This window comes from Electrophorus electricus, chromosome 23, assembly GCF_041902795.1.
Source record: "Electrophorus electricus isolate QZ-2024a chromosome 23, ASM4190279v1, whole genome shotgun sequence".
Lineage (NCBI taxonomy): Eukaryota > Metazoa > Chordata > Actinopteri > Gymnotiformes > Gymnotidae > Electrophorus > Electrophorus electricus.
The window spans coordinates 9,044,173-9,061,103 of NC_137519.1; the positions used below are offsets into that span (position 1 = coordinate 9,044,173).

Genomic DNA, 16,931 nt, shown 5'->3' on the forward strand with positions numbered 1-16,931 from the left:
CAGAAATCGAGGTCACAATACTTACACCGGAACAGGTACCCAACACGGAAGTTGAGTTTTGATCCAGCGCTGGGTTGACCGTGCTTGTTAGCTACTTCTCTTCTGTTTTCATTATTGTGTAAGGCAGGTATCGACGGATATTTTTTTTTCCAGATACAGTCGTATGCACGTGTGAACCTCAGGGACGTGAAGGTTGTAATTATGGACTCAGCACAGAATATGCAACGGTTGAAAGCGCCCCTGTTTTGGATAGGTGCTGTCACTGTGGCCTGGGTGTCGTTGTGTACCTTGTACCGACTGATTAACGGGCTCCGCGTGTGGATTTTGGGAAACGGAAATCTAATTAGCCCCTCCAAACTCGGGAAATGGGCAGGTTGGTAAATGATAGAACTAATAACGGTCTGGACCGGCATTTCATCTTCTAACCAAGTGGCTGGCTTGCCTCTATAATTGCTGGCTACTAACTAATTAATCTGCTGTCAAATTAGGTACAATGATTTTATTCAACTTTTTCGTGCTTTTGTGCGTTTAGACCTAATGAGACCCTGATTTCTTATGATGAAAATGTTATCAACGGTAAGCAGAAATGAAACTTAACAGTTTTGAACCAACTGTCCCTATAATAGAACTTACCATTTAACTAACTTGTCTTTACATGGTTGGACCTCATTAGAAAGGATTGCCCCAATGACATGTAGGATCACCTCATATTCTCTTCCTCCAGTTGCAGTTGAGCAATAGTCGTATGTGGAAGTGCAAAAGTCCGCCCATGAAATTCATAGATAACTAGGTTAGGCTTTGACATTCAGGGAAATAATTTGTTTTTTCATTTTCCACATCTGCTTTCACTGTGCTGTCTAACCCTATAATAGACCATGTGTCTTTTCTTCAGAGACATTTTTCTTATGTCACAAATCATCCTGCATATTCATAATAATGTATTACACTTAGTTCTTCTAATTGTAAAATGTGGGGAACTTTTAGCATTTCCATGATGTCTAATGTTGAGATGTTAGTCATGTTTGTAAGTGTGATTTATTGGTCTATGTTGATGTAAGGAAATATAGGTGATAAAAACAAATATTAAAATAATCTCTCTTAGGTGATTTCTGTGTTTACAGGCATGAAAGCCAGATCCAAACTTAAGACTACATGGTATCGGTCTGCTTTCTTCCTTGCTTAAAACCTATTAACAGCCATCACCCTGTCTGTGATTACACGGCCCACTTTGTGAGAACAACAACATAAACAACAAGCTAGTCAAATACTGACAGCTTTACTGTGTCAGACGCACGCTGCCCACAAACAGTACTGACTGCTTGTGTTTGTGTAGGATGTAGGCTAAGCCAGAAAAGGTCGGCTGCAAATTCTATTTAGACAGAATTTTGCAAAAATGTAGTTAAACTCTGTATATTCAGTGGAGAACATTTTTGAATGATTAAACTTTCTGTCTTGAAGGCTAATAGAATATTCTAATATATTCCAATGACAGAATATGCTTGATTTGAAGACGTATGTAATTGTGTTGTTTACAAATGATTGCAGTTGGCTGTTTATTTCCTGCTGACTTGACAGCATAATTTTGTTTATATTCGCCCGACTTTGTTTCTAGAGTTGTGTCTTCCTGTACTATCCTATCACATGGCCTAGATAGTGCCCATTGACTGTACATTTGTCACCCCAGCAACACATGAAAAGCAATGAGTATGCAGGGGGCTCACATATACTCAAAAAAAACCCAAACAGGCCCAGGCTATTTTTTTTGCAGCTTTCTGACAGTTTCCCATAAGGTGTAAATGTTAGTTTCTGACTGCACTTATGCTTTTCTGAATGAAGGCATTTGTTCTCAGCTAAAGTAATGAATTGCTGTAATTGGCTGGTTAAGAACTGTGATGTGATTGGATGTGTGCAATGTCGTGTATGTTCACATCTCTCCGGATGTGCACACTGACACGTGCCACAGCTCTATGCTTTGCATATCCCCTCCCATTCAGCTGATCCACTTTATTGTCCATTTTCTTCTCACTCATGAAACAATGTGTGCTCATCCCCCGCTATCCCTGCTTGCATGCAGACACACAGTGTGTGTCTCACTTGCTTGTTCTTTCCTCTCGCTCTCCTCTTTCTTGTTTTCTGTAGATTTGTGGCATTTGCTTCTGAGCATCGTGCATCAAATTATTAGTATAGATATCATTGTGCTGGACCACATTAACACAGTGGCTTAATAAATGTACTTAAAGTGATAGTTTATACAGCTTCAGGTATTTTAATAAACTGACACATTTCTAAGTAACCCCATCATGTGCATGTATATTTTGCAAAACGTTTAGAAAGTAGGCTGGACATCATTGCATCATGTTCTAAAATGCCCTTTCAGAGATGCATATCCTTTTTCTGTTACATTTTAAGAAAACTGATTTCATAAGTCCTGTAAAAAGCCTGCATTTTCATCTACTTTGCATTTATTTTCTGTCTATTTAGCAATTTTCCATCCATCGAAAATTCTTATGAATGCGTCATTAATAGATATTTATGAATTGATGTTACTGTACTGAACACTTGAGAGGAAGACATTCATATGGTTCTCCCCCTTTCTGAAAATATCTTGCCTCAGGGAAAGCTGAATGCATCCCGCGCTATTTTTAGAGTGGCCGATTCCTTTTGAACCGTGCTGCTGATGTAAAGCGACTAAAGCTATTGAGAGAGGAGCGTGGCATCCCGTACTAAAGAAGCATGTTTCTTGAGTGGGGGCACTGGGGACCCTTTGAAGCCTCTGCGGACAGAGAGAGGTCTTCGATTACATAATGCTGTATAGACGGGAACGTCCTAGGGCAGTGAGGGATGGCAGTTTTTTATTCCTAAGTTTTCCTTAGTTTGTGAGGGCAGGCTCGTAGTATTAGAGGAGAAAACGGATCCCGCGTGGACGACACGTAAAGTGTGTTTGTCTTTATCCTAGCGATAAAACTGTTTGTCACAACCTTTTGTCCCTATGAACTGGACTTGGCTAGTGCGCGCATCAGCGGGTAGCGCTGCAGCGCGTGTTCCGTTAGCAAGGGGTGGGGGCTGCAGGTTGCAGAAATGGACTCGCTCGTTTTCTTTCTCGTCGAATGGCATGGTCTGGGCACGGATGCCGGAAAACACGACGGTGCTTCCTTGTCTGTCGCAGCCTCCTCCCTGTTGACGGTCCACTCTAGATCCGCAAGCGGCGTGCGCTCGCGGTAAATCCATATGTCGATGCGGCGCGCCGCCCTGAAGGCGGCCAATGGAGGCGGCGACACTGCGGCTGCGCGCCGGCACGTTTGGCTTGGCTGCCGTGGCCGCGGAGGGGGAAAGTGCAGCGTGTGACGCCACGGGAGGCTGACGCTCGTTGGTATTCAAGTGCCGCGACTGTTCCAGACGAGGCTGCAGTGCCTGTCCTGTATTTTTAATCTCTCGTTCTTTTTTTAGCCTCCGTGAATATTTTATTTTATTTATTTTATTTTTTATTTTTTTTTGCGGCAGCAGGAGCAGTACCGAGCGCGGAGAGGGGCGTCCTCACGCTCGTAAAATCGCGCTTCGGCTGACCACATTTCTGCATTTAACTCCGTAGTTTTTTGGCCGCTGAAAATAAGATGGGGCTTCCAGATTTCACTGTAATAATGTTACATTATTTTACGGCACTGGCAGCTGGTGTCCAAGGTTCTTCTATCACTTTTAGTGTCTTTGGGTTTTTCGCTTTGCAGCAGCCTGAGTGTCTGCATATTGCTGTCGTAATGATTGTGCTGCAGGGTGTTTACAGGTGCCGTAGAATGATAGTAAAGGATTCTTCTTTAACATACATAGCACCAACATTATTTAGCCATCACACACATTTTATTATATGTGAACAAAAAAAAAAGTTTAAAATGTTTTTCTTAAATTTTAATAGAAATTGGCCACATAAAAACCATACTTTTTGTCAGACAGACTACGTAATAGGTGTAGTCCTCAAATCAGGTAGCAGTGTGGAATGCCTTTCTAAGTTTAGCCCATTCTAAAAGAAGATGATGCCAAACATGATTCAGAACCAGACCCAATGCACCCCGCACCCCTCCACCGAACCCCCCCTCTTTTTTTTTTTAAGAAACACCACCTCCGCAGATCCACACTAGGGTGAATGATGACTCTCCCCAGAGTCTCTCAATGGAAAAGCAGAGGTTTTAGAGCAGACCTGTATCTCCAGTGAGCAGAATTAATAAAGCACACACCAAATAAGTTAAACCAGCTCTTGAAAATCACTCTGTCAATGAACAGGGGAAGCACTTATTGAGATGAACATTCAGCATTGGTCAGGACCATTTATGTCACAGTGTGGAAACAATTTGGCTGTAAGCATTTTCAAATTTTATGTACTCACTCGCCAGCTCTGAATCTTATATGCCAGTCGAGTATTGTTTTGAGTATTTAATTCTATTCTCATATAGAGTAATGTATTGTAAATATGCTTAAAAATAAATGGAAAAAATGACTTTCATGCCTCTAACTGTGTGTCGCCCCCCACCCTTCCATCTTGACTGTACTCTCTGTTCATGCGTGCTTTTCAACTCCTCCCTGCTATTTTTAGCTGCCCTCAGGATCGGTACTCACTTGCCCCACCCTCGTGCTGTCTTATTGTTCGTCATCCTTTCCTCCCTCCTTTCCTCTCCCTTTCTCCCCCCTCCAGCTTCTCTTTCCTGCTTTTCCTCTTTCTCTTTTCTCCTGTTTCTCTTTTCTGTCATTCATTCTCTCTTTCTCTTTTTCTCCCCCTCTCTGTTTTTTCTCTGTCTGCCCCCCCCCAATATGTCTTTGGTCTGCCTCCCTCCTTTTCTCTCTTTTTCTGTCTCTCTGTCTCTCTCCTCCCGCTCCTACAACAGATGCAAACTGCTCATATAAATCTTTAAACTTTAATCAGTTCTGCCTCCTCTGACACCAGTTGTGGCAAGGTCAGGGGGGTTGGGGGAGAGGGAATGACCAGTTGTGCCCCTCGCCGATCATGAACCAGGAGAGAGCGTGTGTGTGTGTGTTTGGGTGGGGGCCTGTAAATGTGACTGTTCAGGCTGTCCCCCTTCCATGTCTCCCCCCCAGACTGTTTTTACAAAGAGGTAAGCTTTGGAGTGGGGGTGCATATATCTCTGCATGCGCATCCTTACGTGTCTATTCTGTGTGCGCATGGCCACTACAGGCAGTAATTTATCAGGCTGAGTTGTCAGCTCCATCACATGCATGTCTGAGAGAGGCGGCTGAAAGAGCTAGAGGAGATGAGGCACCCGGCCATCCGCCATGGCAGCTCAGGCGTGTTCGCGTGCTACCATAAGTTGTGAGGATGCTGCCTCCCCTAACTGACCTTTCTCTCCATCTCTTTGTCTCCGCAGTTGTAACTGGGGCTACCGATGGAATCGGGAAAGCCTACGCAGAGGAGGTAAGATTCCAGGAGGGAGGGGGTTGTGTGTGTGTGTGTGTGTGTGTGTGTGTGTGTGTGTGTATGTTTTTTTTTTTTTTTTTTTTCCCCTCCTCTCCTTTTCTTTTTTTCCCTTACTTTCCTCCCTTCCCTTCACGGAAGTCACGATGACTCATCTGAGGAGAGTTCTTAGTACGAGATCAGGCGAGGACTCCGCTCTTGAAGGTATGCCTCGCTCGGCAGACCCACCGGCAAGCCCTCAGCATCGCCGCTCGTCCATAGACCTCGCCTCGCGTTTTGACCACTGCCAGGCCAAAAGTAGTTCCTAGAAAACTCTTCGTGAAGCACTTTATAGCCCACTTCAACGCATTTCTATTAGTGATTCACTCTGTTTTGGAATAATTTTAAATAATGGCTTGATTTCTTAAAAGCAACATAAAAATGTTTTATGGTCTACCACAAATGGGGATTATGATGTGCACTCTAAACTTTAGTGTAGATTTTTCTTCCATACTATGGCCAAAAGTATGTGGATACCTGACCATCACATCTGTATGAACTTGTTGAATATTCCATTCCAAAACAATGGCCATTAATATATAGTTGGACCGTTCTTTGCAGCTGCAACAGCCTGCACTCTTCTGGAAAGGATTTCCACAAGATTTTGGAATGCGTCTGTTTAGAATTTGTGCATGTTCGGTCAAAACAGCATTTGTGAAGTCAGGCACTGATGTTGAATGATGTGAAGTCCAGGCTCTCAATCAACATGCCAATTCATCCCAAAGGTGGGACTGAGATACAGGGCTCTGTGTAGGCCACCAAAGTTCATCCACACCAAACTCATCCAACCATGTTTTTTCAGGCCTTTCTTTGTGTACATGCTCTAACAGGAAAGGTCTTCCCCAAACTGTTGCTTCAAAGTTGCAAGCATAGTTGCCTAATATGCCTTTGTATGCTGTAGCATTAACATCACTCTTCACTAGAACAAAGAGGCCCAGTCCAATCCCTGAAGAACAGTCCCAGACCAATATCGCTTCTCCACCACCTTTACTGTTGGCAACTATGTATTCTAGGCTGTGTTTTCCTGGCATCTTCTCCAGAGAAGTTGATTCCTCTGCTCCAGACTCCAGTGGCACTCTGCTTAAGTCCACTCCAGCCGATGCTGGGCATCGCACCTAGTGAGCTTTCATAATATTATCACTTGCAATTGGCAGGTCTAGCAGGGCAGAAATATAATGACAGGGCCATGTTTTGGTTAGTTTGTATTTTACTGCCAGTGTTAGTTTTGCAGTCTCCATAGACGGTGTGCTTGATTTTGTAGCCTTTTATCAATTAAACTGAACCTCAGTTCAGTAATTAGGAGGGGTGTCCACATACTTTTGGCCGTGTGTGTGTGTGTGTGTGTGTGTGTATATACACTTTGCTTGCACAGCTGCAAAGCATCCTGTTTCTCAAGAAACCTTGTGTACTACATTGCAAGTGTGTGTGTCTGTGTGTTTTTCCATGTCTCAGCTTGCTCGGCGAGGCTTTGACATTGTCCTCATCAGTCGTACTCAGGAGAAGCTTGCCGAGGTTTCTGGTGCCATAGGTATGTGTTCAGGTCCCACCCAGTCTGTGGACCCGGGACTCTACATTAACGATGTCATCCACCTCATCCTTTAAGGCTCGTGCATTCTTTGCTACCTGTGCAAGGAGATGTAGAACAAGTAGTACTCGCAGAACTTCCACTCTCCACCAACATGCAAACTGCTATAATAAAAGACGGAAAACGTTTTCATAGAGAAAAAGCTCCTTTAAAATGTAATGTATGGTCCCTAATGCATTTTATATTCTAATAATACACTTGTGAAATTTGGATCTATGAAGTGCTATCACAAACACCCTATTGAAGCTAAACACAGATTTGTGCTGGTAGACACAATGGAGAAATCTTTGGATGCTGAGGGGACGGCTGACCTTGTGGATCCCCACCCCAGACGGACTTTTGATTTGTAGGGGACAGTATAATCTGGTGCACCCGTGTGTGTGTGTGTGTGTGTGTGTGTGTGTGTGTGTGTGTGAGAGTAACTCTTAATGTCTTCTGCTTTATACCTGTGGGCATGCACATGTGAGGGGGCACGAAGCAGGGGGTACTGCTTCTGTCTGTGAGGTAGTGAGTGTCTCTCTCTGTTGAATGAGTGTGGATGTTAATGAAGTGTGCTATTTTTAGCGATGCTCTGAAAGGCAGACTTTCTGCCAGAGGAGTTACCTGGCTGCTGTGTCGCTGTAGCCACACCTCCACCCGTGAAGGTCCGTCTCAGCGACACAGCAGTGCAGCCAGAGGGGGAAACGGACAGTTTCAGTCTTTACCCTCCAGTCAGTAGGAAAAGCATTCGTGGACTTTTTAAGCATAAATCACTGCCTTGTACAATATATTCTCTCGTATGTGTGTTTTATGCGTCAATGTGGTGGTGTATTGGTGGTGGTGGAATGAAAGGCAAAATTGACATCTAATTGGATGTGGTGTTTAAGTGTGGTTCCAGAGCCTGAAAGAGGACTGGTTTAACCCAACTTTAAGTGTGGGCTGTGAAGACACCACACCCCACACTTAAATCCAGAGATGTGGTGGGATGTCACACAGTCAAACTGCCCTGTCTTCAGTGGCCTAGAACCTTTGCAAATTTTACCTTCACAGAATTTGTCACTTGCCATTGGCCCTTGGTAATTTCTTTCTGTTATAGATTTACTTCTTTCACAACATACATTATTTCAGCATTCTCTTTTTTTATTTAACTGATTGATTCTGCAAACCTGGAACATCTGGCTGTCTGAAGGCACATGGATAGATTTGGCACATATCTGAGTATTGCTGCATGCAAGCTCTCCTGCTCCCATACATCTCTCTTGGTTAATCAGGAGCACGTTCACCTGGGGCAGCGCCTGTGAATGAGCTTGTGTCTGATGTCTGTGAATGGATTCTCATTCCCTTTACTCTCCTCATTCCCTTCACCCTCTCTCTCTCTCTCTCTCTGATGTGTTTTATTGGCATGACAGGATAAAATACCTGTTAAAGCAAAGCAATACAGTAAATGCATTAATAATATACATTTAAATATACAAATGTATTAATAATATACATAATGTAGAAATGTATGAGTATTGTGCAAATGAATTTTTTTTTCTCTCTCCGTCTTTTTCTCATTCTTGCCATCTTTTTTCTCTCTCTTCCTGTCTTCCTCTCTCTCCACCCCTTTGTAAATGTGTGCTCACTAATGGAGAAGCACACTGAGGCATCACAGACTCTGTCCCTCTGCACAGACCTGCTCATAAACCAAAAATAGGGACACCATCAGTTTAAATCTGCATGTTAAGACTAAATTATAGCTGAACAGTTCAGTTGAGGACAAGCACCCAGCATCCTTTTTTAAAATGTTTATTTAAAAAAAAACCCAAAAAACCCACCTTTTGTCTCTTGTTGAGTTTGTCTTCTTTTTCCCTCTGTTGAAGAGAGAGGGAGACTGGAAGCTGGTGGGAACTGGCAACCCCATGTAGCATGACACCCCACTTCTCGCTTCACGTTCTGTGTCCCCTCCTGTTCATTCAACTGCATTTGTGTTTCATTGTCTTCGTCAAACCTGCTTCAAAGAATTATTTTTACGACAATTTTCCTGCTACTCCTTTCATTATTTTGTCAGGATGGAAAATATATTTGATGCCCTGAAAACCTCCTGTAAGCGGCGAGGGGGATGATGGTGGCCCAGTGGCCCATTGGTCCATGCGGAAGGACTATGAAGCCTCCCTGTTTGTTTGATCTTTCTTTGGATGTCACAAATGTATTCAAGTGATTCTCAGATCTCTTGTTGCCCTGTTGCATTTTTAGAAAGGACCTTTTTAGGAGTATTTTACTCCTCAACACATTCACCTTTTTTAACAGGTTGTTGTATGGCATTTTTAACATACTGCATTTATTTATTTATTATTACCTTTGTCTTTCAGAGAGCAAGTACAACGTGAAGACAAAAACCATCTCTGCAGACTTCGGATCCACTGATATCTACTCTAAGATTGAATCTGGACTTGTTGGCCTGGAAGTAGGAGTCTTGGGTATGTTGCATGCATGTTACAGTGTCTGCAGAATACATTTTACCCAGGCCAAACTTCAGCTGACCTGTGTTAATCATGGTTGTCTCAGTGGTTGTGATGTTCTTGCTGTGTGATGCATACTGGAATTGGATCACATGAATTTTTGGAACAAAATGTTCTGGGCGTGGACTGTACAACTGGAAACTCATTCTCTAAAGTAGCCAGTATCTTGAGTACAGTAGGACTTTCTTTAAGGAACACTGACCTACACGTTGGTGTTTGTTGCCACCTACTGGACAGAGCGTGAGCATGTTGGACATACCAGTCCGGTCGTGCATCTATCCTTTTTTGTGTTTAGTCTGGCTCTATTTCGTTTTCCTTGCAGTTAACAATGTTGGAGTGTCCTACACTTACCCTGAGTTTTTCCTCAACATACCAAATCTTGATCAAGTAAGTGGTGGCCTGATTTCACAGTGGTTTATTTACTCATTGACCAGCGTGTGTGTGTGTGTGTGTGTGTGTGTGTGTGTGTGTGTGTGTGCTCTAAGCAAGACACTTTCTCTCATCTAATTTTTTACTGAAGTGTTTTTGTGCTGTTGAAATCCATCTTAAACTTTTTCTCTTGTTACAGTTCATTAACAATATGATAAACATTAACATCACCTCGGTCTGCCAGGTCAGTAGCACATCACTTCAGTAATAATTGTACATACTGTACACTCACACCAGGTTGAGAACCTGGAAAAACTCACATTGCAAAGATTTGCAAATAAATCCCCACCTCATCTGTACACATTGATGTTCAGTATTGAAAAACATGTAAAATCCTTAATGCAAACAGCTGAATGACTAGTGGAATAAATTAATAATAAAATATGAATAAGGATCGTTTTAGGCTGGAGCTGCTTTTGTAAAGTGAATCACGTTCAGCCCTGATCACTAGTCTCTTCTGCCACCTTCAGGTCAAAAGTAAAATTTTCAGTATTCGACTAACCGTTCTTTTGAATCACATACAGTACAGCACAGGAGCAAGACCAGAACTTCATTTAAGGTCGATGTTCTATACTGCTATAATGTATGTGCCTCACTCTTGGTATCTCCTTTCTACGGCAGATGTCTCGGCTGGTGTTGCCCAGAATGGTTGAGAGGTGAGTTTGATTAGAGATTATTCCCTGGACAGCAGAGAAACAGCAAAGTCTTGTTTCCCAAAGGAAATAGATTCTGTATATGGATTGGATTGAATAGAATTGATCTTTTCAATTAAGATAAATGTTTGTTCTTTAGCGCAGCACTAGGGGGCGCTACGGTACTGTCTGAAAGACATTGCAGAGAGGCGAAACTCCTGTTTCGCCTCCTGCTGGCCACGTTGGTCACTAATAACATAAACAAATTAATCGGTCCAAGTCTACCAACTATTTCAGACACCACCATCCACGCTTATTTTTTTAAAATACGTATCTGTATTCCTACAGATCTGTGTCGAAAAATACAGGAAAAAACTAAGACAGCAACGATGATCCTTTCCTCCATCTTGTCAACACTGATTTCAGTTTCAATTATTCAGTTCAATTCAATTCAATTATGAGACCGAGCGCGTTGCGAACCAAGCGAAGACAGTGTTGAAAAGCTGAGCGTTACTCAACTTCATGAAAATGAAGCGAGCTTACTACGGACTACAATCAGCACCTCGTGGTGCATTTTGTCAGGTCATGCTGAAATCACTGTTGTGAGAAGGAGGAGAGGACTGTCATTGCTGTGTTGGGATTTACTGTACTTTTCAAGACGCCTCAGTAGGAGTACAAATACGTTTTAAAAATGAAATAAAGAATGGTTGCTTGCATTTTAGTGACCCGCTCCCAAAGCGGTCAGCAGCAGGCAAAATCGCTGCAGGGTTACTGCAAATTGCTACATGCTATATTTCGGCTTAAAACATTTAGTACTGTAATGTGAACAGAAAAATGTAATGGAACGAAATCAACAGGTAATAATTGTTAATTTATTTATAAAATGAGTTAATACAATTGGCTGAATAAAGAGGGTACATACAACTAATCTCTCAGTACAATAGCTCAGTACAATAGCTCTCAGTACAACACTGACCTGCCCCCCCCCCCCCCCCAAAAAAAAACAGTACATGGAAACTTAATTTAAAAAAAGCATACTCAAAGCCTCTGATCTGTTGTGTTTTCATTATAGGTCCAAAGGGGTGATCCTGAACATTGCCTCTGCCAGTGGCATGTACCCTGTCCCGCTTCTCACACTCTACTCCTCCTCCAAGGCAAGTGGATTCTGCCACGACTACTGGAGGGGAGGGGCTTGGACATGAGGTGTACCAAGGCTCCTGTACTGATTTAGAAAATGCAGCTGATGATTGCGAAGTTAACCCCCCCCCCATTATGGTGGAAAATACTTTTTTACTTTAGAGATAACTAATACTCTCATGACACACATTATTTGAGAGGGAATAGGATAAGTAATAATGGAATGAAAAAAAGGACAAAAAAACATCCACCACGTTCCAAGTATTTTTTACATTGGTAACAAGTGTCTGCAACTCCCAGGAATAGTGTACATGTACCACACTGCTAGATGCTTAGTGCAAGAGACTCATTAAACAGCTTCAAGTAGCATGACTACTTTTTGATTGATTTCTAAAAGCATTTACTTTTTAATTAAAAAGCTGAGCATGTAAGCATGAAAGAAGGAAAACCAAGAGTGTGGCAATTAAACAGTGCTTGTACAGTGCTTTACAGAGGTGTTTAAATCATGGGTTTGATTCTGCCTGTGTGGTTTAGCTAATGTGACCAGCTGATGTGTGCTGCAGATGTGCCCAGCTGACATGTGCTCCAGGGATATGGAAAGTTCACCCTGCTCTGCTTTTAGCTGCAGCCCCACTCCCCTATAAAACCTGATGTCTGCACAGTCCAGGGCAGCGGGTGCACTTGGCCACTCGGCTGCACTGCAGGCCTCACATAGGCAGCAATTCCAAAAAAGATGATGTGCCTGGCTTCTCAAATGATGGAGGAAGCCTCTACCCTCCCAGATCAGTTGGTGTCATATAACAGGGGAGATTTTGAACAATGGATAATGAAATTGGCAATTTTGTTTTTGCCCAGATTTTCCCAAAATATCTTTTTTTTCGTTTTTTTTTCTCTCTGTCATGGTGGGAAAATTGAATTTACCAGCACTTCTACCTGCTTAGCTTACCCATCCATGAAGGTAGAGCAGAAGCTTTGGGACTCAACAGTTTCTATGCTCTGAAACTCTTAATCCAGCACACTAGCTAATTACTGAATATTTCTTGAGTTTAACCAGGTATACATCAGCAGGGAAAACATGAAACGGTGCTAAGCAGTGAATTCACAATATCACAGCTCAAATTTCTGCTTGATCAAGACTCAGCAAGCCAGCAGGAAACTAGTGGCAAAATGATGGGTCTCCGTTAAGGGAACAAGCTCTAGTTCATAGCTTGCTATGTGGATATAGAAAAAGTAGGCTGCTTTAAAAGTTAGTGTAGCCTGCTGTGCCTAATTCCCACTGTTTAAAAGTTGCTGACGGTATGCAGCATGTGATGACTGCAGTGCTATCCCAATTGGTCTTTTTGCTGAACAAACTTGGTAGCCTAAAGGTCTTTCTCCTGTGTACATATCACATTGAACAATGGAAGTGATAATCTGCAATGTTCAAATCCAGTGGGCAAGCACTGGGATTAATTTGTAATGGCTCGGGTTGAGGGCATGAACATCGGTTAATAGAGAAAGGGATCAGAATGGATAAGGGCTTCGTGAATATGTGCGAAAGTAAGTTAATATGCAGTTTGTTTGTAATTACCTTCATCTTTGTCATTTTATCTTTGTGCCTAAAATGTTTGGATCTTAAACTATGTGACTCGTGGCCACCAATTTATTGCTAGTTTGCTTTCGCCACGTCCAGACTACCTGAATTTCCCATTCATTCTTCATGGTTGGAACTCACATTAGCTCCTGTACTTTGGGTGGAAAGCTTTGTGAAGCAGCTATAAGCCTCTGAAAAATGTTGCTTTGTTGTAGCAGTGTAATTGGGGGTGTCGACTGTCTTTGTGTTGGGATGCTGGGGTTGAAACTTGTGCAATGTTCAATGAACAACAGTGAGTTTGGATACCTCTCCACCAGGCTTTTGTGGACTACTTCTCTCGTGGGCTTGATGCTGAGTACAAAAACAAAGGCATCATTATTCAGGTAAGTGGAAAAACTTGGAGGGCAAGAAAGAAAGTGAGAATAGAAACAAACAGAAGCAGAGTGAGAAGTACCATGAAAATAGTCCTCTGAGTACTAAATACTTTACATTGTTATTTTTATTTTTTGTGTATGAGGAATATGGAAAGTCGTCATCAAGGTATATTGTAAAACATCCAATCCCCTTAGAGTGTTCTGCCCTTCTACGTGACCACCAAGCTGAGCAAAATCAAGAGGGCCTCCCTGGACATTCCAACACCTGAACGTTATGTGGCGGCCCAGCTGAGCACCGTGGGCCTGCAGAGCCAGACCAGTGGCTACCTGCCCCATGCCATCATGGTAAGAACCTGGCGAAACTTTCACATACATCACTTGGCCTCCAGATGCCAGGGAGTGTAAAGTATTTCCTTGCTGGTCAAACACTCTTATGTTGTTCAGTACTGACCAGCTGCATTTCAATCTAGAACATGCGAATCGATTCAGTTTGCTTGCATGCTTGTTAGCAAGTGCATTAAAGTGGACTGTTTTTAGCTTTTGTTTTCAGGTTCAGTATTTTTAACCCAGTCCTATTTGACCATTTCCTAAATGTGTTCAGAAGATATTAGAATTTCATAAAGTGAGGACAGATAAATGTGCATGTTACCTGCATTTGATCACACGGCTGTTTGAATGACCGGAGTGGTGGTAATATGCTGGCTAATATGCTGCACTGGAGCGTGATTTAACCAGTCTTTCCGTTCTATTTGTGCAGGGCTGGGTGACCACAGCTCTGCTGCCTGCAAGATTGTTTAAGAAATACCTCATGAGTATGGGCTTGTCTCAGCGTGCACGTTACCTGAAGAAACAGAAGCAGGGCTAAAAAGCCCTGGAGAGGAACGGGCAGGAGGCTGGCGCCCAGGAGGCGAACGATGGACCAACCCCAGAATTCTAGAAGCCCCCCCCCCCCAATTTCCTTTTGCTTTCCAAGACACCCACCATGCTCTGAATAAGATCATTCATTCCGTGATGCTTTGAATCGATACTTTTATTTTCCCTACAGAGGAGGTACAAGCACTTTAGTATCATTGCTAACGAAAACTAAAATTGGCTTAATTTGTAGAGAAATGTTTCTAACTGGCTTTACTAATAGAAAAAGGCTGGCAAGTGGTACCTGGAATATTCTGCAAATCCTTTTACAATTTGTCAGCACACTTTGGTTTAAATTAAAAATGGTTCCTGCAGCCTACATATGATGTTTCTTGATTTCTGGATACAGATTAAGAGGCCAAATTGATGTTCCATTGCAGATCCTCCATTCTCCTCTTTTAATCCACAACTATACTCTATAGAGTTCTGGAGGGCCAGAGCACTCCACACGTGTTTTCCTCATAATGACGCCTGATTATTAGGTGACCAACTGTTTCAGCTGGAAGACCCCCTACTATGCAGTGCTACAGCCCTGTATAACTGAAGCCTGCTTTAGAATAAATGCTGAACAATTTTCAGGCAATTGTCCCTACTACTGTTCGACTGCTGTGTCCCTAACGGTTATATTTTGTTAGAGGAAGGTACATATGACGTCCTTAAATGACATTTGTTGTAACATTAATTTTTCTAAATAAGTTATCTATAACATTCCAAAGCACTTACTTTATTTTATGCCAACAGTACTTTGAATCCTCTTTAAATCAAGTGTTTTTCTGCATAGTATCTTATCTACTCCATCTGTGGCTAATTGCCACAGGCAGTAATTTTGATGCATTTCCCTGGACTAAGAAAAGCATAAAGATTACTGATAAAGATTACTGACCTTGGCCTTCTGTTAAGTGTGTTTCATGTGCTTATCGTCCTTGGTGATTGACCACGTGCTATATATACCTTTAACCAGAGATGACGTTAAAAAGAGCTGGAATGTTCCTTTAAAATGAGCATTTACTTTTTTTGCTTTAATGACGCTGGTTCATTTTCACCCATAGTTTGCAGGATGGCAGTTTTTGTGAACTGCATGCACTACCTTTAGTATGTTTCACAAACCGTTGGCACAAGTGTCTCTATGTAAACTCTTATGGATACATCTTTTATACAAACAACACTTGCATTGCACTAAACCAGTGTGGCTGTTTCATTTTGAATGTGAAAATTGCTTTATTGTAACTACAGCATTTCAATGATGGCCATTTTGCTGTAGCATGCACAAGAGGAAACAAATTTAGCAACATGAGCATGTTATGAATAAGGGTTCAGAACTGGCTAACATGCACATCCCCTACAAGAATACTGTCTCTTTACCATGGTGTTATTTCATAAAGCAACATTTCTAAGTGAGACAGCCTTTAATAAAAATATATATACATCACCAAACAAACATACTGTCACTGTTCACAAGCAACAATAAAGGAAACGTTTTCTCATAACTGCGGCTTGGTATGAGTACTGTATCCTATGCAGAAGAGTGCAAATGCTATTTCAGGGTGGTTTGCAGTTCACTAGTATACCTAGATTTCTGTTTGGAGCACTCAGGAGAGATTAGAGAGACGGACCCGTGTCAGAGAGCAAAGCAGGTGGGACGGCTGGGGACCAAAATCTGGCCCTAGTTGGCCACTGCAGTGTGTGATTCGGTCTTTCCTTGACTGAACTCTGCAGTTAGTTAGCAAACCCTAGCTGAGTGACCTCATTTGTTTTAGAAAGGTGGAGACACCAAACTGGCTTTCAGCTCTGAAGTCCACTGTGGTAAAGCATTAGTTCCAGCTCTGCACTGCCATGTGTTAACGCTGGTGGAATGGAACCCCGCAGGTGTCAGAGTGCTGAGGCGAAGGCTGCAGCTTTAGAAGCCTGTTGCGGATAGAGAATGGGTTCTTGGGTTCTCCATAGCCACTCTCAGCATCAAGGTGGAATACCATTGTATCGGATCTGTAGGCCTAACAGATCTTTCAAGCACTTATTAGTGATTTAACCTTGAAGAAGTGAACACATGGTGTGATGTTATGCTAGTCACATCTCTGGATCCACACACAGTAATTTGTTATACATTCTAACATGGCATCTCATTCACTTAGTCTCTTTTTTTTTTTTGTATATATATATATATATATATATATATATATAAATAAATAAAACAATTGGAGCATCAGGTGAGCAAGTTTTACATGGATCAGCTTCAGTGTGAGCTCACATTAGTATGGAAACATTGAGCAATGTGAGTGACTTTGAATGTGGCATGGTCATCAGTGCTAGACAAGCTGGGGCCAGTATATGTAGGTTTTTAAATATGTGCAACAGTG

The 16,931-nt window shown here is 42.3% G+C and overlaps 1 protein-coding gene across 2 annotated transcripts; it reads left to right on the forward strand.

The window, feature by feature from the left end:
* The first annotated feature begins 49 nt into the window (after positions 1 to 49).
* On the forward strand, positions 50 to 16,064 carry hsd17b12b (hydroxysteroid (17-beta) dehydrogenase 12b). Of its 2 annotated transcripts, none has more exons than XM_027013829.3 (11): positions 50 to 373; positions 5,370 to 5,416; positions 6,908 to 6,983; positions 9,371 to 9,478; positions 9,843 to 9,907; positions 10,089 to 10,133; positions 10,571 to 10,605; positions 11,654 to 11,735; positions 13,609 to 13,674; positions 13,861 to 14,010; positions 14,423 to 16,064. In XM_027013829.3, exons 1-11 carry the CDS (start codon positions 202 to 204, stop codon positions 14,528 to 14,530), a joined length of 954 nt encoding a protein of 317 aa, XP_026869630.3. In that variant the 5' UTR covers positions 50 to 201; the 3' UTR covers positions 14,531 to 16,064. The 2 variants fall into 2 exon arrangements, with proteins under 2 accessions (XP_026869630.3, XP_081562446.1); XM_081706320.1 differs by lacking the exon at positions 50 to 373 and adding an exon at positions 4,774 to 5,099.
* The last annotated feature ends 867 nt before the right edge of the window (positions 16,065 to 16,931 follow it).

Bases quoted from the DNA above. Each gene is read 5' to 3' on its own strand.
- hsd17b12b (XM_027013829.3), top strand. From the start codon at position 202: ATGGACTCAGCACAGAATATGCAACGGTTGAAAGCGCCCCTGTTTTGG. The intron at 6,984-9,370 runs GTATGTGTTCAG...TTTGTCTTTCAG, and splicing joins CGAGGTTTCTGGTGCCATAG to AGAGCAAGTACAACGTGAAG. The intron at 9,479-9,842 runs GTATGTTGCATG...TTTTCCTTGCAG, and splicing joins CCTGGAAGTAGGAGTCTTGG to TTAACAATGTTGGAGTGTCC.